General features: G+C 35.3%; 1 protein-coding gene across 3 annotated transcripts in view; it reads right to left on the bottom strand.

Moving 5' to 3' along the window:
* LOC149808379 (heterogeneous nuclear ribonucleoprotein L-like) overlaps positions 1-26,457 on the bottom strand; it is an 82,170-nt gene that overhangs the window by 7,134 nt on the left and 48,579 nt on the right. For 2 of the 3 annotated variants that reach the window (XM_089976409.1, XM_089976425.1), the window contains 6 exons: positions 21,686-21,787; positions 12,328-12,473; positions 8,580-8,774; positions 6,007-6,128; positions 2,442-2,571; positions 1,851-1,925 (listed from right to left, as the gene is read on the bottom strand). In XM_089976409.1, the coding sequence (XP_089832535.1) occupies positions 1,851-1,925; positions 2,442-2,571; positions 6,007-6,128; positions 8,580-8,774; positions 12,328-12,473; positions 21,686-21,787 (770 nt within the window). The remainder of the gene's footprint in view (positions 1-1,850; positions 1,926-2,441; positions 2,572-6,006; positions 6,129-8,579; positions 8,775-12,327; positions 12,474-21,685; positions 21,788-26,457) is intronic. The other variant, XM_089976417.1, reaches the window with a different exon arrangement.

Here is a 26,457-nt window from a genome sequence, read left to right as displayed (position 1 = left end):
TTGGTCAAAAATAGGATCAAAATTATTTCTTCTAGAGTGGTAACAACTGTAGCCAATCAGATGCAAGACTACATCATTAATACACATGGATCTCATTCATCATCAAACTCACCCAATATATTGACGGTATTAGCCCTCAACTCAAATCAAAACTGAATCAAAAATATGCCTTGCAGAGTGGAAACAGTTTTGCCAATGCATCACACTCATTATCCAACCTGTCCAAGATCTTGACAGTATAAGCACAACATCCAAGTTTGCTTAAAATTGGATCAGAAATCATATAAACCCGTATTTAAAATTTGATTGGGAAAATGGAACAGAAATACAGATTTGAGAGTGGTAACAAGCAACTGTGATGGATAAACAATGCATCATGGACAACATATGATGTATGATAGATTCAGGGCCGTAGGATAAGCTCACTTAGCCTTATGGTCCAATGTGCTACAAGAAAGGATTGCCAACGGCACCAAATAATTCTTTCTAATGGTATCTCGATTTCAACAACCTGATTAATGTTTTCATTGACTGTCAACAACCTAATGACCAATGCTATCATGGCCTATGTCAACAAACTAATGACCAATGCTATCATGTGCTATGTCAACAACCTAATGAACAATGCATTCATGGCCTATGTCAATAACGTAATGACCAATGCTATCATGGCCTATGTCAACAACCTAATGACCAATGCTATCATGTGCTATGTCAACAACCTAATGAACAATGCATTCATGGCCTATGTCAACAACTTAATGAACAGTGCTATCATGTGCTATGTCAATAACCTAATGAACAATGCTATCATGTGCTATGTCAACAACCTAATGACCAGTGATATTATGTGCCATGTCATCAACCTAATGAACAATGCTATCATGTGCTATGTCAACAACCTAATGAACAATGCATTCATGGCCTATGTCAACAACTTAATGAACAATGCTATTATGTGCTATGTCAACAACCTGATGACCAGTGCTATTATGTGCCATGTCAATAACCTAATAAACAATGCTATCATGTGCTATGTCATCAACCTAATGAACAATGCTATCATGTGCTATGTCAATAACCTAATGAACAATGCTATCATGTGCTATGTCATCAACCTAATGAACAATGCTATCATGTGCTATGTCATCAACCTAATGAACAATGCTATCATGTGCTATGTCAACAACCTAATGAACAATGATATCATGTTTGATAAAGTCAGAGCTATTCTAGTTTCCAAGCTCAGTGGATTTCACCAAATTTATACTGGCATATTTAACCTGTTAAAACTTCAGCTTTCATACTATTCTTGATGACACTTTTGCTTATGCCTTAATATAGTTTTTTTTGGCTGTGATAAAAAAAAGTTTTTCTGAGCCTCATGACCAAGTTACCACATTCCGACAAGTTTTGCCACCCTGAAAAAAACATCCTGGCAATTTCTCTGCAACCCTGCTTTAGGTCACGTCCTGAGGGTTGGAAATTAAGGTTTTATTATGTATTGAAAATGATACTAATATTTTCAAACAACAGACTGTAAAAATTACCTGGCCAATAAGTAAGCCTGGCCAACCCCATCTTGGCATTAGGGCTATTTCGTTTAAACATACATCATACCCAGATAAGGAAGTTTAAAAAAAAAACATGCCAGGATACTTGGATTACTCAAGGTACTCAGAATACTCAAAGACTTCATTATGAAAATGATACAAAATTCTAAATTATGTCCACGAGTGACTATTTCACAATAAAAGTACCTTCCTTGGGTCCCAAGTATGTTTAACTGGAACATCCCTTAATGCCATTTTAATCTGTCACTTAATTTCTGTGTTTCCAGATTTATTTACCTCATTGATGTCTTCCTCAGTAACATTGGGTGGGGCATTGAAATAATGCAGGATTTTCGAAGGCGTCTGAATGCGTAAGAAAAGTTAAGGAATAATCTTATTGTTTTTCTTGTTAACGAGTGTCTGTACAACCACAGAAGTAATCTGATGCCCAAATAAATGTAGGTATCTTTTTTGTTCCAATGCCTGCACATATACATTTTTGTATAATATGACTGAAATTTTGTGTCTCCTCCACAACTTCCAATTACATTATGTACTAAACCATGAGAATGATCAAAATTTGATAGCTGCATGTTCACGTCAGGAGTGTGCATGAGTAAACAAAATGCTAGTCATATATACTGCATTATGTACTAAACTGCGGTATAGTGAGAAGGAACAAACAAAAATTTATGTGTTGGGGTGGTGTACAACAGTGTGTAAAGTGATATTTTAATTTTAATTTTAAATTTTGTCAAATATTAGTTATAAATGGAAATAAAGATGAAATACTAAGCTTCAAGTTGTTTTCTTTCAAACGTAATGTCATACATTTAATGTTTAACAAAGTAAAAAGATGTCCACTTGACAGAAAAGACAAAGGATATGGTTTTTGCTGGCTGCTTCTGGTGTTGTAAATCTGTTGTTCCGGTTACCCATGTAATCCTTGAAGGAGGAGGTTCCATCTATAAGTTCATGTGGATTGGGTACATCTTGTAGAAATGCCTGTTTGGAGATTCTGGCAAATGAAAAATAAATTTATTTTTGAATTAATTTCATCATATAATCTTTTCTATAAGTATTTCATAAATAACATATGACACATTGTGACATCAAATAGTAGCATCAATTGAATAAATGTCTTAAGGGGCCATCCATTTAGTACGTATGCATGGGGGGGGGCCCCGCTGGGTTAACCCAAATGCATACGCTTGCATATGGGGGGTGGGGGTGTTTTGCTGCTGATAATGTACGTACACATAGGAAACAAGGTGGGATGGGGTGGGGGTGAAACCTTGATAATAAGTTGTCTAACAGTAACCTGTTCGACTGGGTTCAGTCGGCGTTTGAATTTTGACCGACACTAGACAAATTGTTTAAAGTTAAGCAGCTTATTTCTCTGATGCAGCCAGACATTCAATGTCGGTGGACTATGTTTTATTACACAAGTTATTATTATTAATCCTTTATGGTTTATGCCTGGGTTAAATCAAGGCTGTTCTATAGAACCTGGGGTGGTTGGGTGGGGGTGGGGTATGTAAAAAAAATATATGCATGTGTACGGGGGTGGGGTGGGGGATAAACTGATAAATGAACAAGTCTCCCTCAAAGGGATTGATGCTCTACCTAAGACAAGAATTTATAGGAATCCTAGATAAGACCATTTCTTCTTTGCAACTGGTGAATGTTGAAATATGTATGGTATTCTTGTGCAAAAACTATTTTCAAATAAGCCCCTATGGCAGCCATATTGGATGTTAGAGAGGCACTATTTTCATTTAGGACCAACTAGACATCATACCAATGACTTTTTATTTAGGAAAGGTAGCTACTGCAGTAGCTATGCTGAATATCAGATTGGCACAAGTTTTTACTTTAGATAAACTAGACAACATAAGACTTCTGATGAAAATCCCATTGTGATATGACCTTCCATTCAGATAGTGATGATCAGATTTTCATATTGGACATCACATTGGCACCATTTTCATTGAGGACCAACCAGACACCATTTTAAGTCTTTTAGTGAAAATTCCATACTGATGCGACTTTCCATTTTGGGGGTGTGTGTGTGTGCATGTGTGATTTGGATTTTTTAAAGCAGCTTTACAATTGTTTCCATTATATCGCTAAGATGTTTGCAGTGTGGCAGTTTATACTGATGTGTAGCACTAGGGCATCATGCCTCAGACATGTAGCATCATGTCCCACCTAGTCGCATTATCCTGACACCAGGCCAACCAGTTCAAACACTAACCTCTTTATGCCATGTGCCCAGCGAAGTAGCAGTTAGTACCATTTTTTTAAAAATTTGGTATGATTTGGTTTGGGTTTGAACGAGAGACCTTCTGCATCTAAGGCAGACACTCTAACCACTTAGGCCACCAGTTCTTTCCATTTTGGTGGAGTAGTGATAACAATATTCAGAAGTCTGCCATGGTAACCACATTGGATGCAAGATTTGGCATTATTTTCACTTTAGTCAGAGTTTCCTCTGACCCTTGCCACCCCTTTTTTGATATTTGGACATTTATTTAAGGGTGTAGAGTCCATTGCTATCAAAAAATTGGAAATCGACGACACCATTTGGTGTTGGCATAGGGTAGCCACTTAATAGATGGCCTAGCAATATATAATGACCTTTAATTGAGATATACCTGCATGAAATCCATAGGAATTATTTATTTTCTCAGAAATAGTGAATATAGCATTCGTTATATATTTAATCCGCTGACAGACGAGATGTTAACTGCAGCGCTGATGAAATTTGACCTGGAATTTGCCATTTGCATTTTAAGTCACTTAACTACACAAATCTCACAACCTACATGTCAATGACATCAGAGGTCCAATAGTCATGTGATATCAACAATAAACCATTTCAAAAGTTGTTGTACATAGAATTCGAAAATATTAATTAAAAGTCACGTCAGACTTGTACATAAATATAATGCACACTTAATTCTCAACATATTTATTCTGAGAACAACAACTAGAAACCTGTCGGTGGAGAAAACCAGATTCATCAAGAACTAAGCACGTGTCAGCGATGTACTTTGTTGGTATCATGTGATTACCGCATTGACCTGTGCTCTCTGCTTGTTGAATATGGTTTTTTCCAAGTATCTGCAACATGTACAGATTTCTGGTCATTGTTTTCAGAATAAATAAGTTTAGAAGTTTTATGTTCTTTTGTACTTCTGTAAATATTACATGACTTTCATTTACATGTGTGATTTGTTTTCCTGCAGCAATATTAGAAATGGTTTATTGTTCATATCACATGACTATTTGAACTCTGATGTCAGTGATAAGTAGGTTGCAAGATTTGTGTAGTCATGTGACTCAGAATGCAAATGGAGAGTTCCAGGTCAAATTTCATCAATGCTATTGTTTCGGCTAGTTTGTCAGCGGATTAAAGATATAAGGTGCTATACTTGCAATAACTGAGAAAATAAATCATATTCCTATCGATTTCATGCAGGTATATCTTGCTGAAAGTTCGTTAAAGTTTGCTAGGCTGGCTAGTAAGCGGCTACCCTATGCTGACTTTTAAACCATTTAACCGCAAAATCAACAGGCTTCTCACTTAGCCAAATTATAAGTCCACAAACTCTACTGCAAGTACTTGGTTGAGAACTGAAACTTTTGTGCAAAAACATTTTTCAGAAACAAGTGACCTCGACACTGACACAAAGAACAAGAAATCCAAAAACTCTGGCACAAATGCATAGTTGAGAACAAAAATTTTTGCGCACAAAACATTGTCAGAGACAGTGACCTTGACTGTTGACCCCCAAACGAACAGGATTCTTTCTTACTCCAAGTGCAAGCCCTCAGCTTTTAATTTGGGTCTGTGATATAAAACAAAGTTATTGTGTAGAAACAGTTTTTCTTCTTTCAGTCATAATGACAAAGACCTCAGACCTTTCAATAAGCTTTTTACCTCATATGCAAGCCATCCACAAAATGTGGTCAGGTCTGTGATGTATAACTAGTGTTACTCTGTAGAAAACATTTTCTTTTAGTCAGTTACTATGACCTTTGAACATTTGACTCCAAAATCAATAGGCTTCTTCCTTGCCCCAGGTGCAAGCCATCAACAAAGTATTGTGGTCAGATACAATATATGCTCCATCTTTGGGTGGGGGTATACAAATATTATAAGCAGAAAGTGGGGTTTTTCTTGGGATCTGCTTTGTAGGTTTTAAATTAAACCATGCTAATCAGATGTAGTAACAAATATTTGATAAGCAAGGCACCACTGCATACATTTCCTTCAACATACACTATTTTGGTTAAATTTCAATATCTCAGGAAGCCAGAGATTAAACTAGAATATTAAGCATAAGCAAAAAATAACCAACTCGCTTGATTCTAATTCTCAAGCTATTTTAAATAGTTTGTATGGTGCACCTTTTTACTGAAAAGAGTATAATGAACAAAGACATACGCCATTTGCATCTTGCTGCCAAAGAAGAAGCTACTATTTAAATTTTGCATGGCTCTCTCCACAGCACCACCATCACCCAACTGCACCATAGCGGATCCATCCTTGCTCTTCAGGAACTTGATCTGTGAAGAAAGATATGCAGAAGCCATTAATGTTCAAAGCCTCAATTCCTGAGATCATATATGGATTGTGAGCAATTCCAATGCTTACCACAAATAGACTGAAACCAAATGGAAATTATGCCATGAATTTTTAAAAAAAACTTCTGTTCAAAAGATATGACATGCATAAAATTCATAGAAAAAAATGAAGAATCATAAAATGTTACTGGAAAAGTGGTTTGAATGGACTATTTCCAAAAGTCAATATATCCAAAACCAACTGTTAGCCAACTGCTTTTATTTAACTATAAATGAGCCACTATTCAATCATTACTTAAGCAGCATGCAAGCCATTGAGTAATAACGTGTTATTCTTAGTTTGTTTAATACACAGTTCATCTGCAACCCTAATGGTTTTGACACAGAGTTTAGTGAATGTAACATGTACAAATTCAATCAGTAATAACTTTCCTTTCTGCAAGAAAATTGTGTGAAACTAAATGATACAAATGGTAAAATGTTTGAAAATAAAGGAAATTTGTATTGTAAATTACGTCCTTCTAAGAGATTTAACAAATCAAATCAATGTTAGAAATTAACTTCTATTACCTCTAATGTTAAACCCTTCAGGATACAGAAAGTTTTATTTTTCCATATTTAATATAGAGCTCAACGGCAGGATCTCTGGAAAATAACCCTTCTGAGATAACATTATTATCTCCCCTTACTACTGCAACGTGGCACCCTGTATATAATGTCTGTTAATCAGTTCAAGCTCGAGTAAAATATCAACAGTGATGCTAGCATTTGCTAGAAGGTATTAAATTTTTTTGTGTAATGTGATGTATAAGTATCGTTTGAAAAACATTATTTACAAGGAAAAACAATTCCTTTCTAAATCGAATATATTACACAATCACATTAACATTACAAGGATAGGTAAGAGAAGGCAATGTAGGAGCATCCAACCTTGACCATAAATATCCTTCAAATGATATTATAAGTCCATATATAATGAGAAAAAAAACCACTCATAAAAATAAGCATCGCTACCAAGGTATAAACTTGCAACATGAAAGCTGCAAGGCCCAACATGAAAGAAAAAGAGAAACAAGTGGCAAATATGCAAAAATGCCAGTGAAAATATATAAAGTTTCCAACACTTTAAGTAATGCTATTATTATAACACAATACTAACTTTGCATGTGGATGTTTGAAAAGGAGAAATAAATTTTGAGAGGTACTGCAGCATGTGGTGGAACAGGGGTGGTTGGATAATTATGCAGTATCTCTGACGAGTTACTTCTCCCAAATTCTACTGGGGATGGAGCAGGTCAAAATTATACACAGAAACAAAACAGGGTGTATTCAGGAGGCAGCACAAGTCAGCTTCTAATGGTAATATGATTGGGTAAGGTATATTACAGATAAACAATTTGGTCTTAAAGATAATGCTGACAATTTGATAATTGGGATGTTATCAGAAAAGTTGCAGTTTACAAAATACATTACTGGTCAAATATGGTTATATATAAGTAACCATCGTACTTTACAAAATTTAACAATGGAATGTTAAGGTTAGGAACTACGTTTGGGGGATTTGACAAGTGATATTACAGTACAATCCTACCCACTTATATTGACATCACTTATGTCGACCAGCCACCTAGGCAGTTTTCTTATCGTTTATGCCAACAAGCTGCCAGTTCAGACTCGTATTTTGCTTTACATTTATTTGATGTTGCCGCCAGGCTTTAATGTAACCACTGCATTAACAAGTAGGCACATGCTTGGTCCTTAGTAGCCTCTTTCCCTTGGTAGCCACATTAAGAAGTTTGAGTTTTGTTGTATCAGGCAATGAGGCAGCCGAAAATATAGGCCAATTTAAGTAGAATGCAAATGCTGTAACAACTAAATTGCCACATGCTGCTGGGGTCAATGCAAACCATAACTGTTTAGTAATACATGCTGGTTGCCAATGGATTATACTGTACATAAAACGAGACTAGCATATTTTTTAAAGATGTGTTTATACACTGTATTTATTTTTTAACAGGATGTGACTGATATGGGAATTTTCTAGCAAGTGACCTATACCCACATTTGTGGATTTTTCATGTGCATATATTGTATACTTCATGCATTATGGATTGTATAACAGAAAGGTAACACAAATTTAAGTTGTCAATATGCAGGTACATTTCAAGATGTTTTTGTCTGTTGTCTTCATTTAGTCAAAATTTCCATTGTTTATTTCCCCAAAGTGTAAATCCTACACACTGATAACAAGTTACCCCTAAGAGATGAATTTCACTTAATACTAAATTTTGATTTTTTACAGCCACCTCCCCTAACAGCACTTATCTCGATAACTGCTTATGTTGACAATATTACCTCAGGCCTGAGGATGTCAATATAAACTGGTAGTAGTGTATATGCAAAATAGTGACAAAGCCAATTTCCTGGACATACCCTGATCACGTTTCCATACAGACAGAAGAGGTTGAAGAGTTTGTCACAGTTCACTTTCTCCATGTTGAGACCATACACCATGAGAACACACCCCTGCTGGGGTGGGGCCCCATGGGATGGGGACTGCATTCCACACATTGGGCCCATTTCATTGTAGCCACCACCTCGGTTGAAACCAGCATCCCGGCCCATGGGCTGAAAATATATGTAGCAAATATCTATAAGACTAAATGCTTTGTGTAAAACATTTATTGAGTAATATCTAAATAAATAATGTGCTACTGGTTGCAAAAGATGTACAGCCACACACACCCAAACAAAAAGCAATTAGTGCATTTGTCAGCATATAGGCCAATACATTTTGACTAGAAAATTTGGCTACATCTTATACTCTAAACTGACTAAGACATGGATTATGCCATTCAAATTGCTGTATCATATGTCAGACTAAGACATGGATTATGCCATTCAAATTGCTGTATCATATGTCAGACTAAGACATGGATTATGCCATTCAAATTGCTGTATCATGTCATTTTAAGTATGTAATAGTGGGGAAGTGGTAGTGTACGAAAAAATATAGGACTAGAAATTGTGAAGGATTTAAAAATATTTACATGATTGTCAGTATTAAATTTACATACAGATGTAATTGCACTAAAGTCCCATGCTCTAGTAATATATGCTGTTTAAATTTGATCACATATATGTGCATTGGAATAAGCAAGTTAGAAAATGCATAACCATGACAAAGACAGTATTTCATCACATATTTTTCTTGTGCCTTGTGAGAGAGGTTTCAGGACAATTGTCATCTGTACTTTTTAGTTACCTGACGATTCTGATCTTCCTCATGTAAAAGAGTTTTACAGTAAAACCTATTATGAGCGACCACCTGTAATTCCTGACAACAATCGCAATGCATGGATCAATTATTTTATTATATTAATGCTCTGTAGTGAACGACTATTTGCTGAACATGACCAGCAAACACAATGTCTTGGCAAAAAATGCATTCCAACACTGCTATGAATGACCACATCACAAAAACAGGGATAAACTCCACCGACCGTTATTTAATCCCTGTAACAATGACCGCTTATACCATTCTATAAAAAAAAAAAAAAAAACAATAAAAAAACTGGTTACTGATATCTGACATTTTGTAGGTATACTTATATGTGTTTCATATTTTGAAATTATAAACCAGCAGACTAAAGTACATGTAACGACCATATTGCGAGAAAACAGAGACAGACATCACTGACCTGTATGCCATCATTTGTAACAACAACCGCTTGAATAGCAAAGACTTCTGATTAAAATAAACACAAAAAGAACACACAGAAAAAAAATGGGAGCCTAGCTACCAGTCTGGATAGTGAGAGATAGTACATTCCGTAAACCAGGCTAATGTACATGTTGAGAATTGCCATTGCAGCGGCCGAAATTTTGGTAGCGGTCGCATATATTGTTTTGTCTTAAGAGTTAATCCGTATTGCTTGGGGGTGAATATGGTCTTTGTCTATTAAGCCAAGCAAGTACGAATCATTTGTGGGATTCGAATGATAGTGCTAATTGCTTGTGATGTTTGTTGTTTTTTTCCCCAGAAGTTACAGTGATTACATCCCAATAACAAAGCTATTGTCTATTCAAGTTGGTTACACACTTTGTTGAGTTAATCCCCGTATGTCTTCTTTGAATTAAGCCGTTGATTTTTGTCTTCGAGTAAATGATTGTTTCTGGACAAGACAACTGTTTCTTTTTATTTCATTAATTGTTAAATGTGCAATGCACATGTATATATTTTTCATATTTTCCCAAAGTCTAGTCAAAACTGTCTTTACAGTCAATATTACAATTACAACTGAGCACTAACACCTAGTACCTTAATAACAATTAAAGTACCTCCAACTAAAAAGAGACAAATTTTAATGCTGGAGAATATAATTACTGTAACTCAAAGAAGCGAAAAAGAGTGGGCCACTCGCAAAATATCGGTTTAAACATCTGTAAAACAAATTTTTGGTGTTATAAAGGGAAAGAAGTAAATCAGAAACTATTTCATATACTAATACATGTATATGTTATCGTCAAATGTTAATGTGATTTCATGTTTAATGACTGAAATATATCTTTACTGCTATATAATTTTGTTTTCAAATGAATACATACAATATTTTAGTAAGAACTATTAATAAAGGATAGAATATATGTACAGTGATTGCGGCTAATTTTATTTAAATTGTTCAGAAACTGGACTGTGGAAATGGGTCTTTATGTACAAACCTGCTATGAGAGACCAACTGTCTTGAGACACTGTTTTTTGTTGGCAGAAGGGGAGGTCTCTCATAACAGGTTTTACTGTACCATATTCCATTATCAAATGATATCACTGTATAAACAGTTTCCACCTTTTAGTTGCAGTATCTCTTATCCCAATAAACACATGGCTTTGCAGCATTATTTACATGCTAATTAAATATACAATTGTATTCAGGTTATTCAAGCCCACACCTGTCTGACAGCAAGATTTGGCATACCAGATGAAATTAGTGTGGTTACCAAGAGTGAAATGAGGCCACCCATAGGGTATTGTGAATATGGTACCAGTACCATATACTGAAAGGATATGCAAGGTGCTCTAAGCCAGTGACACCTTCTGTCCTCGCCAAGAAAACTGTCAGGAATTTAAAGTAACAACTAGCTCGAGCAAAGATCAAACCCAAATGCCGCCAAACTATAGGAAATGTATGTACACTTCTCATAATGGTTAATCTTATTTGCTGAGAATAGAATGGTTGTTGTATTTGCAAGAAAATTACACAGAATGCTAATGTTAATTCTTGGGATTTAACATTAATGAAGTCTATTTGGATATAAATATTGTGAATATTTAAATTTTGAAACTGAAGGAGTATGGTATGTATTTTAAGTTTCCCTTTATTATTTATTAGTTTTCCCTCTTTTACAAAAGCTTCAGCTAAACAGGGGCAGTATGTTAAAAAAATAGCATGAAAAGGGCCAAAATGATTCATATCGAGGCTTATTTAAACTTGATGATGAGGTCCAAGAAGAAAAATGCAGTGGAAAGATATGCCTCCCTCTTTTCAAAACAAAAGTGTGGAAAATGCATTTTAGTATCAGTGATGCAATTTTCTACTGCCGGTAATTTGAAATAGCAGAGTGATATTATTATTATTCATGAGACCGGAAGTTACTATAGTGTCATTCCACATGTAACACAAATTTTATTTTAGCTGTAACTCAGAAAATATTTAAGTCAGCATCATTAAATGTAAAATACTTCATGTGAAACAAATTGGTACTTTTAGCCACATTGAATGAACATGACCTGAAAATCTACTCAGTTACAAATAGGATAAATTCAGTGATACTGTATGGAATGAAGTGAAAAAGATGAAGCAGAGGTATTGATCTCGCCTTGTTTTATACTCAACATTGACTTATATATGGATGAAGTATGGAAAATTTAAAAAATGTGCAAATTCAACTTCTGCTCTGCACTGACTTATAGGCCAGCAAACATGGTAATCATAACAAATGACTGATTTTATCAAATGAATCACCTGTAAATGGAAGTTGTAAATTCTGTAAAAACAATGACTGGTGATTAATTGACAGCACAAAGCACTAATGATGCAACACAAAATTTGATCTTACATAGACAATATAAAAACTAAATTCAAGTAAAAGTTTAATAAAAACTGTGGGACTGTACACTCACAGGTCGAGGTGTATATCTGTCTTGCTGCATTCCTCCGAATTGGCCTCCATGACCACCAGGGTTGTAGCCATCATAGCCTTCTTGGTCATAGCCACCACTGTATCCTCCTCCCATGCCACCCATTAGTCCTCCCATTCCACGGGATTCTATAAAGAAAACGCAGAAAATCAGAGGGTGGCATACTGGCCATCAAAATGGTACCATTATCATCCGGGATTAACCAGAAGCATAAAGTGAAAATCCCCATATTGGCTATCATATCAGCACCACTTTTCATTTTGAACCAAGCAGACATCATCAAAAGTCTTTAAGAGACAATTCCCTGTTGATAGGACCATCCATTCCGGTGGAGTAGCATTAACAAGATTTTCAAGACAGCCACTGTGGCAGCCATATCGGACTTAAGACTCGTGCCATTTTATTTCAAGACCAAATAGATACTACAGGTCTATTGGTTAAAACCCCCATGTCAGTACAACCTTCCTTTCTTCTGGAGTAGTGGAATTTTTTTTCAAGATGGCCACTGTGGCAGCCATATTGGACATCAGATCAGCACCATCTTTATTTTGGACCCATTAGACATAAAAATAAATCTTTTTATGAAAACCCCATGTTCATATGACCATCTATTTAGAAGTAGCGATAAAAAGATTTGAATGATGGGGTGGCCATATTAATGTCCAAGTAGCACCACCATCATCTAGTTAAACTTGGTCAAATTCTGCGTTGAAAAGCGTTTTGACACAAAGATGAGAGTTTATTTTTTTGGTAAAGAAGCCACAATTCTTTCAAAAGCTTTCCCAAAGAAGTAACTGAAAGGTTTTTATATTGTCAGTAATGGCAGCCATATCTGATGGCAAATCAGAATCATGTATGCAAATCTGAAAGAATTTCTGGCAGATAAGATTTTTTGTCAAATTTGGGTTGAATTTTCTGATTTCACTAAGGTAATCAAAGCTCTTCTGGGGCCCCAGGTGGTCAAGGGGTCAAAAGTGTAACCCTTTTCCGATCACTGCCATCTCATCCCTGTCTACATAGGTTCCAGTCTTGGGCTAGGTTTGTGTTGGTATGTGAGAAAGCTTGCCAGTAGCTTCCCATGGGTCAGTAGTTCTTGCCAGGGTTTTCCTGGGTTCTTACTCCATCAGTTTAACTGGGTACCATGTATAGCATATCATTTGCTGAAAAATGGTGTTAGCCTCATAACAACAACAACACAGCCTTTCTATTTATAGTAACAGCAGACAATTTAGATGGTGGATTGGCATTGTCTTAATAAAATTGAAAACTGTTCATGCCACAATGATTTCTCTCAAATCAGGTCAAATTCTGTTCACTGCTGTTGGAAAAAAGTCACTGAAAGGTTTTCCCACTTTTAATAACAGTGACCACATTTGATGGCAGATTGGCATCATTTCAACAAATCTGAAAGATCTTACACCTAGAATACTCCTTGTAACATATGCGATATGGTCAAGCAGTGTTTGAGAAGCTGTAAATGACAATTATGAACAGACGAAATATGATGATAAAGGACCATATCACAAGCAACATAGACCTAATGGCCATGTGAGAAAGAATTTTGATGGGAACAAATTTTTGTGTCAAGATGATGTTATCCTCATTATTAAGTATTTAAATACATATGGCTCAAAATGAATGAAACCACCTGCAGTCAGGCTAGAAATTAAAACTCCACAACCATGAAAAGTAGACTGCAAAGGTGTACTGCAAACAGCAGCCTTCTTGATGGCATCCGATTAACAAGAGTATCACAAATGGCATATGTGCCCATCTCATGACTTTTTCCCAAATAATGAATCTGATACATGAACTATGGCCTTGACCATTATATAATAAGGTGTGGACCTGGGTCAAGTTTAAGCAAAGTATCAATAGGAGTAAAATGTGTCAGTGACCTCGTATGAAGGTCACTGATTGATGTAGTTAAGACCTTGACCTTGAAGCAAGGGGTTTGGCTAGGGTACTTGAAAAACTGTCTAGTAATGATATACAACAATTTAAAGTTTCATAAAAATAATTTCAGTGGTTCACATGGTATGCTCCAAACAAGGATACATGTCAGTTACATTTTACCTTGCCCTGACCTTCCCATTGAGGAAGAGGGCATGGTTAAAATATATTGCACTATTCATAAATGGTATATAATTTCCTAAAGTTTCATTAAAATATATTCAGTGGTCCAAAAACTATACTCTGTGTGAGGATATAAGTCACAAAATTATACTGTCCTTCACTATTATCCTGAGCTTGAGGCAGGTTGTGTGTCCAGGGTATATCACATACCAATTATTCATCTATAATTGACTCGTTAAAAAGACCTCAAATGGTTTAAAAGTTACACCCTGGGCAAAGACACAACTCAAAGAACATTTTCTCCATGTTGTAATTAATCTTGCCCTTGAAGCAGGGGAACTAGCCATGTTACACAGGAAACCATCAAGTCATGTCATATACTTAAGCCAAAGTTCATGAAATTCTCTTCAACATTTACAAAGTTATGGACTGGTCAAGCAAATATTAGTGGATGAACATCACGCCCCTCCTAATATGGTGAAAATGCTGACAATGGTTGAAGATGAAATGATGGAGTTCAAGATTTTAAACAAGGACGAAACTGATGGAGGAACATCAGCTAGGATTTTTTGCCATAAAATTCCATTTCCAGCTTCATTCAAAGCACCAACCTATTCAAGATGGATGATTCTGCAGATAAAGACCTATGGATAACCAACACAATACGGTTATAACACACACACACACACACAAATAATGGTTTCACAGAAACAGTATGGTCCTGCCACCTATACTCAGGTGAGAGATAAATCTTAGTACATCAGTTGTGGGCTTCCCATCCATAACTTTCAAAGCTATACGGATTTTAAAGGACACTTGGACCAAAAAATATACAGAAGAAAATGCAAGAACTGTGCAGGGAAATCATAGGAATATAAAGAATTTTAAATTACCTGTAGATAACAAATCAGCCAATATGAACTACACAGTGCAATAAAATAATAATTAAAACATATAATCCATGACTACTTCTCTTCTTTATCAGACTAAGTAAATCATGATGAACCGTTACATGTCATTTCATGTTTTTCTGAAGAAAAATTATGATTTGTAAGAAAAAGGTACATGTGTTTCTTAAAAAATGTATATAATATTTTGGTGATTTTTGCAAAATATTATCAAAAAATGTATTTTTAAAAATATCGGGATTTTACTGGAATTTATAAAAATTATAGGGATGGTTGGGAGGCCTGCAGTTGAATACATTAACTGTGTAGAGGCAATGTGTCTTTCAAATATCTGATCATAACATTTTAACATTGTTAATGGTGATCCATCATTGAAAAGTGATACAGGCCCAAATAGGTAAAAATTATCTAGGTCAACCAAGATAAAATGATGTAAATAAACAGACCAAACATGCCTATTTCAGACCATAAATAGCAGTGCCATATACAGTATGACTAAAGGTACACACTCTTTGGAATCATCCTTGGAAAGGCATGTTATCTTGCTAGCAACCCATAGTCCCACATTTAGATAAACGTATGGTATGTTATAAATATTTACTGTTCATGAATGTAAAATTACCTAGACTGAAGTATAGCCATGACACACCAATTTTTCACTTTAATGGGTTCCTTATGCATCCAGATTATTTTGGAAGGCCATTTTTTTAAAAACACCCCAATAAATACACACTGCAAAATCAAGTTAAAGAACTTGAACATTTTTATTGTGATCCAGTACTAATTGCTAACTGACATGATGTGATGTAGCAATCAAAGCTATGTATGTCGAAATAAAATGTGTAATACACTGTTACAATTCGTCCCAATATTCTCTTTTCTTGACCCAGTTAAGTACCTGACCAACACTGAGAAAGCCCATAGTGACCCATAATTTTGGTATGTAAGTTTTTTGATGACATTTAAGGTGAAAAGTATTCTGCAATCTGGACTGAACAGATTTTGGTTTAACTATATTAGTATTCAATTCTAGAATAACAATATTTGAGTAAATGCACCTAAGTGACCAAAATGACATGTACTTTAGATGATGCAGCAGTTCAAATGCTGAAAAATCAAATTAAAAGGTGTCATCAAGACAAAGCTGAAGACCAAGAGAGCTATTGACGATGTTGCATGCTTTATTTGTACCAAAGCAACACTAACAAGCAAATACAGTTGAAGCCTAATTACTATTAAGCTTCCTAATAAACTGATTAAAAATGCAAGAAAGTCCATATATGAAATGAAAGTAGCTTGGTCTGACAATCAGGGGCCTTAACTCTGCCAAATGATGTAGAATGCTGACAAGTGAACTCAGTCTAAGTCTCATCAATATCAAACTGTATACAAATTTGGTTGAAATCCAAATAAAATTGAGTTAATGTGCACAAATGAAAGTCAACAAGACCAATGATGATAAACAATGATGCAGAATGCTTATTTTCAACCTCTGCCAAGGTACTATCTATATTAAACTGCCAACCAAATTTGGCTGAAATCCCCTCATAAAGAAAGATGTTGTACTGTAAAGAAAGCGAGTGTGCCATAACTCTTCCAAATAATGAAATGGCTATCGATCATTCTAAGCCTAGTCACCCTCAATATGAAACTGTCAATAAACTTGCTTTAAAATTAAAAAATAATGGAGTTATTGTACAGAAATGTAAGTGGATGGGTCTGTCAATCACAGACTAAAGGCTACAACTCTGCTAAGCAATGCAGAGCACTGACACACTCTGCCAGATCTCATGAAAATCAATATGCATATCAAATTTGGTTGAAATCAAACAATAGTTATAAGAGTTATCAAGTGTAAACAAAAATGTAGTGTGGGAGAGTTTAAACAAATTTTAGTGATGTATTAGTTACCTGTTACTATTATGTAGCTCTTTCATGATGGAAAATGAACCATATGATGAGAATTCATCCTCCCATAGGATGATTGGAATGTATGAGAATTGTAGAGTGCCCCTAGTCCAACCCGTAGCTACCCCACCCATATGTACTGTATGCCAAAATCTTGCCATTAACATGGTGCACTCTGAGTGAAATCCTTCTGAGGCTGCCAAGCTAAGGAGATTCCAAACCTCCATGCAGAGAAATGTTGCCCATGCTTCTTTGTCTCCTGAGGTACAAGCTACCATATACATGTCGTTGTCCGTGACCATCATACAGTGACATCTTATTTTGTCAACACAATCATGAAAATACTCAGAACACTGCCCTCATTTCTAAATTCTTGATGTAGAGGATAGATTCTTACTGGAAGCACAAACCCTGAAGAATCGGTTCTTTTGGCTCCAGACAAGTGCCTCACCCTCAACTGTGCATAGGGACTCGGACAAAAACCAGTCTCAATTTGCCCATCAAATCAGACCAAGGTGGAAATTCAGACCCATTAAAATAAGATTATTCAGAGAATCCCTGTGCATTTTCCTGTTCACCAAAAGGAGAAATTGGAGAGTATGCAAGTGCAGTCTGCCAAGGGGAACCTGGTTTGCCTGGAGTTCAAGGTCCCCAGCTGAAAATGTGGTCTTGACTCCCAGCACCTCCAACAGGGACAGAATCTGGTCTACTCTGTCCTGATGGACAAAGTTTAATCCTCTGTTTGTGACAAAATGTATCCCCATGTAAACCAAATTCTTGAGATGGAGTACAGTGGTCCCCTTATGCACCGGGAAAGTGGCCGATAAAGACAAGTGAATTCCAGAGAGGCACTATACTTATGAGATGTGTATCTGTATGTCTGTGTATGTAGTAAGAAATCTACATATAACTTAATGCAGTTACTATCTTCATTTAAAAGTAGCATTAATTATTAAAATGTTCTTCTTGTCTTTAAAATAGACTTATTTCAAGGTAACATGATTTAATAGGTTTTAATCTTATGCCTGACATGTGAGTTGGGTATTGCTGGCATGCGCATTGCAAAATGACTCAAAAATGTTTTTTAAATCTTGGTACAGACATTGTTTCGTATTTAAAATAATTCTCTTTCCATGCACTTAATTTTCCCACCACTACAGAATATTCTCCTTATCTGCTAAAATGTTGCTTATTTGAGTCTTCCCTATCATACAATTTATCATCAAATGAGCTTTCCCCATTGTCATCAAGTCAAATAACTTTTATTTTCCTTCTGGAGTATTAATTCTCTGTTTCTGTGATGACATGTTAATGTTTTGTAAGAATTTATTCCTATGTTGCTAACTGTACAGTACTGCAATTTAATTATGCAGACAAAACGTTTGTAGAGTAAACAAAATTCCTTGTATATTAAGGATATGATACATGTACTGTCACATGATTTTATGGTCTTTGTCTGGTACCCTGTTTTGTTCAAGGTTAATTTCTCTGTGCGTGTTAATCCACAAAAGCTATATTTAGCCTATGCTGCCAATGTTATGATCTTGACAATTACGTCTGGTCATAATTATACCCCCCCCCCACTGCATGAAGCCAAATAACTGCCGACCCTGTTTCCTCTAGACGTCTAACCTTACTGTACTATAGCCAGCACTTCTTTGAGTATCGAAAACCCTAACATCCAGAAACAGACATCGGGAAAGACAATCAGATTATTTACCTTACTAAATATTGGTTCTGGTCACATATTAATAATAAAATATGGTTGCTTGTGAAAGGGTAAATTTTACATTTTTGCACTAATATGTTGTCCGCTGGTCATGTTAGATGGGTGGCCTTTCACAAGGGGTACTTCTGATCACTAACTTATCAGTGCCAAGTGATTTCTGACCGTAAAAAGTGGGTAGCCACTGCTCGATGGGGGGTGAGGGGGCTGTTGATGAGAGAGGCCAATGTAATCTGCAATTTCTCTAGGTTGGTTGAAATACTGGAGGATTTGGATACCCAGTGATCTTTAGTGGTCTGCAACTACTCCCATGCCCCAGGTACATGTACTGGGTGAGGAGGCTAGGCTGAATGGAAAAGTGCATAGCTGGACTCTTTTGGGAGAATGGCATATATGTCTTCCTTTAACCCCACCAGTTTCAACTGGAAAACGAATGTGGGGGACCTTACTAGAGGAAGATTCCAAAAAGGAAGCAGGTATCCACCTTTCATAATGGAAAGTGGCCAGCCTTCAACTGCTAGGGCAGACCAAGCTGCTTAAAAGAGGTTTAGCCTGGCACCTATGACAACCAACAGGAGGAACACTGCTGGAGGGGCTGTAATTCGTAAAGGGGAAGGGCCTCAAAGCTCTCAACTGGAGCTGTTCCTTTGACTGGGGCTGCCTGACTTTAAAGAACATTGCCAACAGATGCAATTGACCAGTTGGGTGATCAGGACTTTATCTCTGCCCTCGCAGAATGGTGAAAGTGCTGCTTCTCCCTAATGGGAGGGCACAAATTACTCTCTACCCGTTTATTACCTCCTTGGGAGGGGCCCACTACGACTTTGAGTCTCCAAAGAGAATTTTGTAATCCTTCTCCATGACTTAATGGACATGTAGAAAGAAAACCCCAAAATTCTGAGGAAGATATTGTAAGTAGGAATGTGTTTGGTGAGGACACAGGCCTTGTCCAAATAAAGACTGCAAGAGAGATACAACCATCACTTGTCTTACAGTCTGTATAAGATAAGCAAGTGAGGTCGGGTGTCCCAGGGAGCTTTCCTGTGGATCCACCTACCCACACCCTGCTTAGCCATTACTGCAAAAGAATGCGGAAAAGATCTATTAAAAAAACCTATTGTTAAGTATTGCATAAAAATGTACTTGCATGGACTAAGTCTAATTTTTTTTTATGGCAAGAAATACAACTTTCTAGGTGCTGTCTCAAAGAATTAAAACAATTAATGATGGTTTAATGCAAAAAAGGTAAGCAATGCTATACCAGGTACTTAAGATTAAAGAAAGAAAACAACCAAAAAATACTAAAGATAATTCAAATACAACATTAATCATGCTTATTCAAGAAATGGTTACGACTAAATAAGCAAAATCCCAGCTGTGTAAAATTGCTAATAATAAGGAATAATATCCTCTACTAATTTCTGAGAATGAACTGGAATTTGAAGAAAAAACCCACAAAACATAAGAGGAAAAACTGGCATGTAACCTGCTTTTCAAAGATAAACATCGCACAAGTCATATCAAAAGGAATGTGAGTTACAATGATTCATTACTGTAATAAAACAAACAGAATCAATACGAGTCCACAAACCATATTTGGCAAGGATTGGGATAACTAAACACTTACCTGCCTAGAAAATAACAGTAAAACAATAATAGCCATGTGGACATATGTGTGGTAAAAACCTAAATGCAAGTTTATACAATATATACCCAGAAAAACTGCTAATAATTCTTGAGATCTAAATTCAAACAGAAAAAACATGTAATCTTAGGTAATTCCACACAATGCAAACAATGCACATAAAGGAAAAGCTCCATTCATATATTAACACGCAAAGTAAAGGCAATTTCTCTTCAACAGACATACAGAAGCAGTAATGTCTGTTACTGGAAAAAGAATGGACAGTGCATGTGGGCAAAGTAGCTAAGGGCTGGTCTGGTGTGTTCTAGAATGTTTGAACTTTCCAGTCACCTTATGGCAGGATGAATGCTCATTAATATATTCAAGGTATTTTCCATGTAGAAAATGAGTCGGCTACACAACAACAACAGGTTACTTATTGTTGATATAATTACTGATATTAAAAGTGGCAATCAGGGCATATAGCTGTGCTAAACAATTATTCACAACAATGACAATGGATTTCAACTATGGTCTCATCTGTACTAAACGACATACCAGATATAGCTGAAATTCAAAATCAACCAAGGGATTAACGGTGAAAAAAAAGAAAACCCCAAAATTCTGAGGATGATATGGTAAGTATGCTAGGGGCTATAACTAACCTAAAAAAAGACATAAGAAGCCTACAATCATACTCAGTTAAGGCCTCAACATTATAAAGCTGTAAGCCGAATTTGGATGTAATTGAATAATAATCAAATGTTACTGTGTGGAAACAAAAAGTGGGTGGGTCTGACAATCAGGGGCTATAAATCCACTAAATAATGAAACTAGTGTATGAAAATAAGCATGATGGACAAATGATTAGATCTAATTTTTACAAATAGCAAAAATAAGAGAGGGCCCATTTACATCAACAAAAAAAAAGATTGCATGGAACAGATGTCTCACCTGTGAACAGAAAGCAGATCAATGTAAACTGATTTCAAAACTCAAGAAACAAATTTTAAAACTGCTGCTCACTGCAACAGAAGTATATTGACACCTGTCTCTTGCTATATGCTGATGTATTTGAGGCAAAACTTAAATAACTACCACCGTATGGTTTGGGTCCTGTACCGTATCTTGGTTCCTGCAGGAGAGGTGCACTACGAGATCCAGGACCACTGGCACTGCTGTTACCTCCCCAGTCCTTACCTGCAGCAGGGAAATTTAAATTTCAAACATTAAGGTTGATATTGTAACAACTATAGATAATCATTCAAAAGAGTAAAACTAAAGCTAGTTAGCAAGAAAGACAAATAATAAGATACATAACAAGTGGGCCTGAGAATGGTCATCTGGTAGATTATGGTGACAATTTCAACTGAAACAAGTTTTACTATCACAGCTCGTCAAAATCAAACAAGTGCTTTCTGAGAGAAAAAAAGTGTCTATTTTAAGATCTAAGGTTGTACAGAATGGCAGATAATCATCGTGAAAACAAAATTCAAACTGCGAGGTGGAGCGAAAGTTGATGCAATGGTAAATATGCTTTTTTAACTTTTCTGAAGATCTTATAGTTACAAAATTATACATACCAAGCTCCTGCAAAACCTGTTCACGCTTAAAGACTCTCAAAAGTCCAATTACAGCCCAGATCATTAACAAGCATGTATTTTGCTAGTTATCAAACTTGTCTTGTTTTATTTACATCTGCAACATATAAGTTTCATGAAATTCATATAAAAATAATAGTCTCTTGTGGCTGCACAGAGTTTGCCAATCACACCCAAATCATCTCTTTAATATGCATGGATTCTGTAGCTTTCAATCTTTTCCAAGATCTCCCTTTTTAAACACTGAAAGCAAGTTTTAAGTGGATGCCTTTATCTTATGCTCTAGGCCACATAATCTGGGCCTAGACCACCTCATTAACATGGGTAGTCTTCACTGGTGATCGAACATCTTTTGATGATTACCTCACAATTATGTGATGGTTCTGCCTGTTATCAGAGTTTTCATCAAAATTTAATCATAAATAAAACATCTGGTTCACCTATAAGGACAGCTCTTCTGAGCCCAGATCACTTCATAGATGGATTTAGCTACTGAACTTGTCTGCAATTTTGATGAGATTAAACTACAGAGCCAGATTCACCTAAATCTATTCAAAAATAAAAGTAATGGCATGTCTATAGAATAAATCTAAGACCAGCCATCTCAAGCATATCTATAAAAAAATTGCTTGCTATCAAACTTATATAAGATCTTGATGATGTAAACCAACACTTGAAGTTTCATCATAATCTGATTTAAAAAAAAGGCTACATTGCCCATAAGCAAGGGCTGGTGGAAGCTTCCAGGCAGAACATACAATGCATGATAGAAAATAGTCATATCATGAGATTATGGTAAAGGTCCCATTGAACACAGTCTTGCATTGAAACTTTGTTTGATTTACTTCCCAATACATGACTTTCAAAAGGTTTCAAAAAATCTCAAAGCTAATGACAACTGCCACTTGAATAAGTTACTTTGAATTCAATTATTTTTGCAGGGACAACTTTTCATAGTTTTATTAAAAATTACATTACTGTCTGTACTTTAATTTGTGGGTTAGGCATTGGGGTCCAAATGTCACAAGACTTTTATCGTTAGTCAGGTCTTTGAATTTATGGTTTATAGTAAAGATAAAATTCATGAAAGTTGGTACTGTAAATTTTTTTGTGGAATTAACAGCATACTGATGTCTTACAGGTGACCCAACAATTTATGTCCATGAGTAATGAGAAATTATTACTTTCTCAAGTCTTTACACAAAAAGAAATTCTAAATTGCATAATACAAATACATAGCTCAAGAGCTTACCATTCTATTAAATAGTATAAAGAGAATATCAAGCCTACCCCAATTAACATCGCATCACTAACAATAAAATAATCATCACTAACTAAATAGGAAATTATATTTTCCATTTACAGTGATCCATTTGTTTCAAGTGAAGTTCACAATAGCTAAAGGTAACATCTACCCAACAAACCCATCATCAATATAGAAAATCTCATTACACTCTAAGCTATTGTACCACTTCTCAAAGTTGTGGCTACTTAATCATGACATTGGCTAAAATTTCATAATCACAGTGCCATGCCATTCTGTAGCAACCCGTCATTTTTCTGATATAGAAATAACTGCAAACACATGATTTCTTCATATAGATCTGTTTAATAGCATTCCAAAACAGTTTAATTTTTTAAAATATTTCTATTAGAAAAAAAGTTATACATCTTTAAAATTCCAAAATATTTACAAATTTCTAGAATTTGTGTCCTATATAAATTTATTCAGATTATGTGGCAGTTATGGAACCGAAGTAAAATGTTCTTTGAGTATAAAATGTTATAACTTTCTTTCTTGTTGAGATATTATTATGAAATTTGATATTCTGATTGCATTTTTCCTGCTGAATTCATTGCTTTCATTAAATGTTGTCCGACTTCATTATTTTTATTTATAAATGAAAATCATATAAATATTTCACAACTTTTATGACACTTAATACAAATATATCACATTAGCAATAGCTCATATGTATGTAAATCAACTTTAAAAAAAACCCCAAAAATCCAATGTTTGTTCATAATTGTCATTGAAACAATGTTGCAAGACCTAATTTCATGAATAGGATTCAAGTTGGTTTCATCTTCTAAATCCAGTGATGTTATAGTTAGCTCCTAGCGAAATGGACCAGGCAATGCTGCCATCCTTCACTTGTAACTAATGTTTCAATATCATATACTTGCAAAAAAATTTATCACTTTCAGGCCTTGTATTTTTTAATTTGTATTTTGAAAACATTATTGATCATATCAAATGTTATCAATGCACTGGTAATTTAAGAACCCACTTTAAGTGTGCGTGTAGTTACTTTGCTATGCTCGTCAAAATAAAAAATTGTCATACCGAAACTTTGCATTTGTCTGATAGTGATGTGATATTTTATCGTTATTTCATCAGACAATGTCCCATTACAAAATTTAAACAAATGCAATAACATAATGAATATAAGGTTGAACATATTTTTAAACCGATGACCGTTTGTCAGTTCAGATATTTACAGCATCGACAAATTGAGCCTTTTTATAGTGGATGAAAATCTACACTTTGCGTGTTCATTTTGCAACTGTATACAGTCTAAACCGTACAACAAGCATTAAAACTATACAAAAATCATGTTCTTCTGGCATACCAATTTATACAAAATCAATAACAAGTTCATTTTTGGAACACAATTTGTGGAAAAGTCAACATCGTTATCAGCTGTTAGAAAATTCAAATATGGTGGACAATGTCAACACGGGGATTTTCAAATGTTTACAAATTCAATGCTCATTGCAGCTGGTTTAAAAACGTTTTCGATTTATCAATTTGGTAGCAAAATAAAGCTTGGAATATGCCGATTTTGATGATATATGATGCATTTATTTCAACTGCCCAACTTTTGATCAAATATGCGTAAAGTTTGAGGGATTATTTCTTTGTGCAGGAATATCATAGGAACGTGCTACAACCACTGACCAAATTGTTTACATCTCTGATTGGATTGAAAATTTCATGAATATTCATGAAGTTTTAATAACCCACATTTTGTAACAATGAGGTTTCATGCGACCATGGCATGAAGAGCATTTATTTCCAATGACGCATGAAATCTGTTACTTTCGATGATTATAAAGTAATAATTCCATTAATATAGCATCAGATATAAAAAGAAAACATGCCCACTATTGATAATGTTATTAGCTTTTAAAATATATAAAATGTGTTGCAATCAGATGGCACGTATTGATGCTGCAATGAAAATTCTACATTTGGTTAAGAGTTTCATCATATCTCCAGGTAAATCATCTTGTCCGTGTTAGACTGGGGTTGCTACATTCTCAGCTTATTTAAGTAATCAGAAATGAATTAACTCCCATACTCTACTGGTGACATCACACCTGCACAACAGCATTGCATATAATGGTTGCTATGTATGTATGTACACAGAGTTTAATGGCATGTCAGTACAACACTAGCTATCCAGTGCAAATTATAGATTCAGTTAATAAACCATACAGAAAAAATTGCAACCCCCACCCCCCCAACTGAACATAAATCCTTCCAAGGAAGATAAACATCTAGTCCTACAGGATATATGATAAGGAGTGAGTAAAGATGGCATTAACTTGAGCATTTGTTATAAGTCATAAATGAGGGACTTTTTTTAAATCTATGGAAATGCAATTTTCATGCAATTATTTTATTTATGAGTATAATGCTAAAAAATATTTTTAATGCACATCCTTGAATAGACCCTAACTTGACCCTCAACAAGAAAATGGCAAACCTCTAGTGTTGGAAAAGTTGAAAAATTAAAGGCCATTTCTTTAATATCCGAAAGAAAAACCCACTGAACAAGTACATATTAATACTTAGCCTGGACTTTCCTGTACAGTGATGACAAGGTTCACAAAGATACAAGTAATCAACTAGAGAATAGTCTAAATTGTAATCTTATTCTTGGAATATCAAAATTACTGTAGTACAGAAAATAAGTTTGAAAAATATTAGATACCTAGCTAGTATGTATTAAAACGATAATTAGAACAAAATGTCTAACTGGAGATACCCCACGTGTAATGTTTTAGTCCTGCACAAGATAATCTAACAACAATCTGATACATTGAAGTCCATGTGCAACATATTACAGCACACGTATATTATCAGTATCTAGCAACGTTTCAGACAAAAACAAACACTGGACACAATGCCCACACAAAGAAAGCATTCAGTTTCAGCTGGTGACATTTGGATATGCATTTATTTTATACATTTATTTGGAG

The sequence above is a fragment of the Sinohyriopsis cumingii genome, chromosome 1, assembly GCF_028554795.1.
Source record: "Sinohyriopsis cumingii isolate HCF-2022 chromosome 1, ASM2855479v2, whole genome shotgun sequence".
In the NCBI taxonomy this organism is placed as follows: domain Eukaryota; kingdom Metazoa; phylum Mollusca; class Bivalvia; order Unionida; family Unionidae; genus Sinohyriopsis; species Sinohyriopsis cumingii.
Note: the sequence above shows the minus strand (reverse complement) of the source record. Positions and strands in the feature narration are given on the sequence as shown.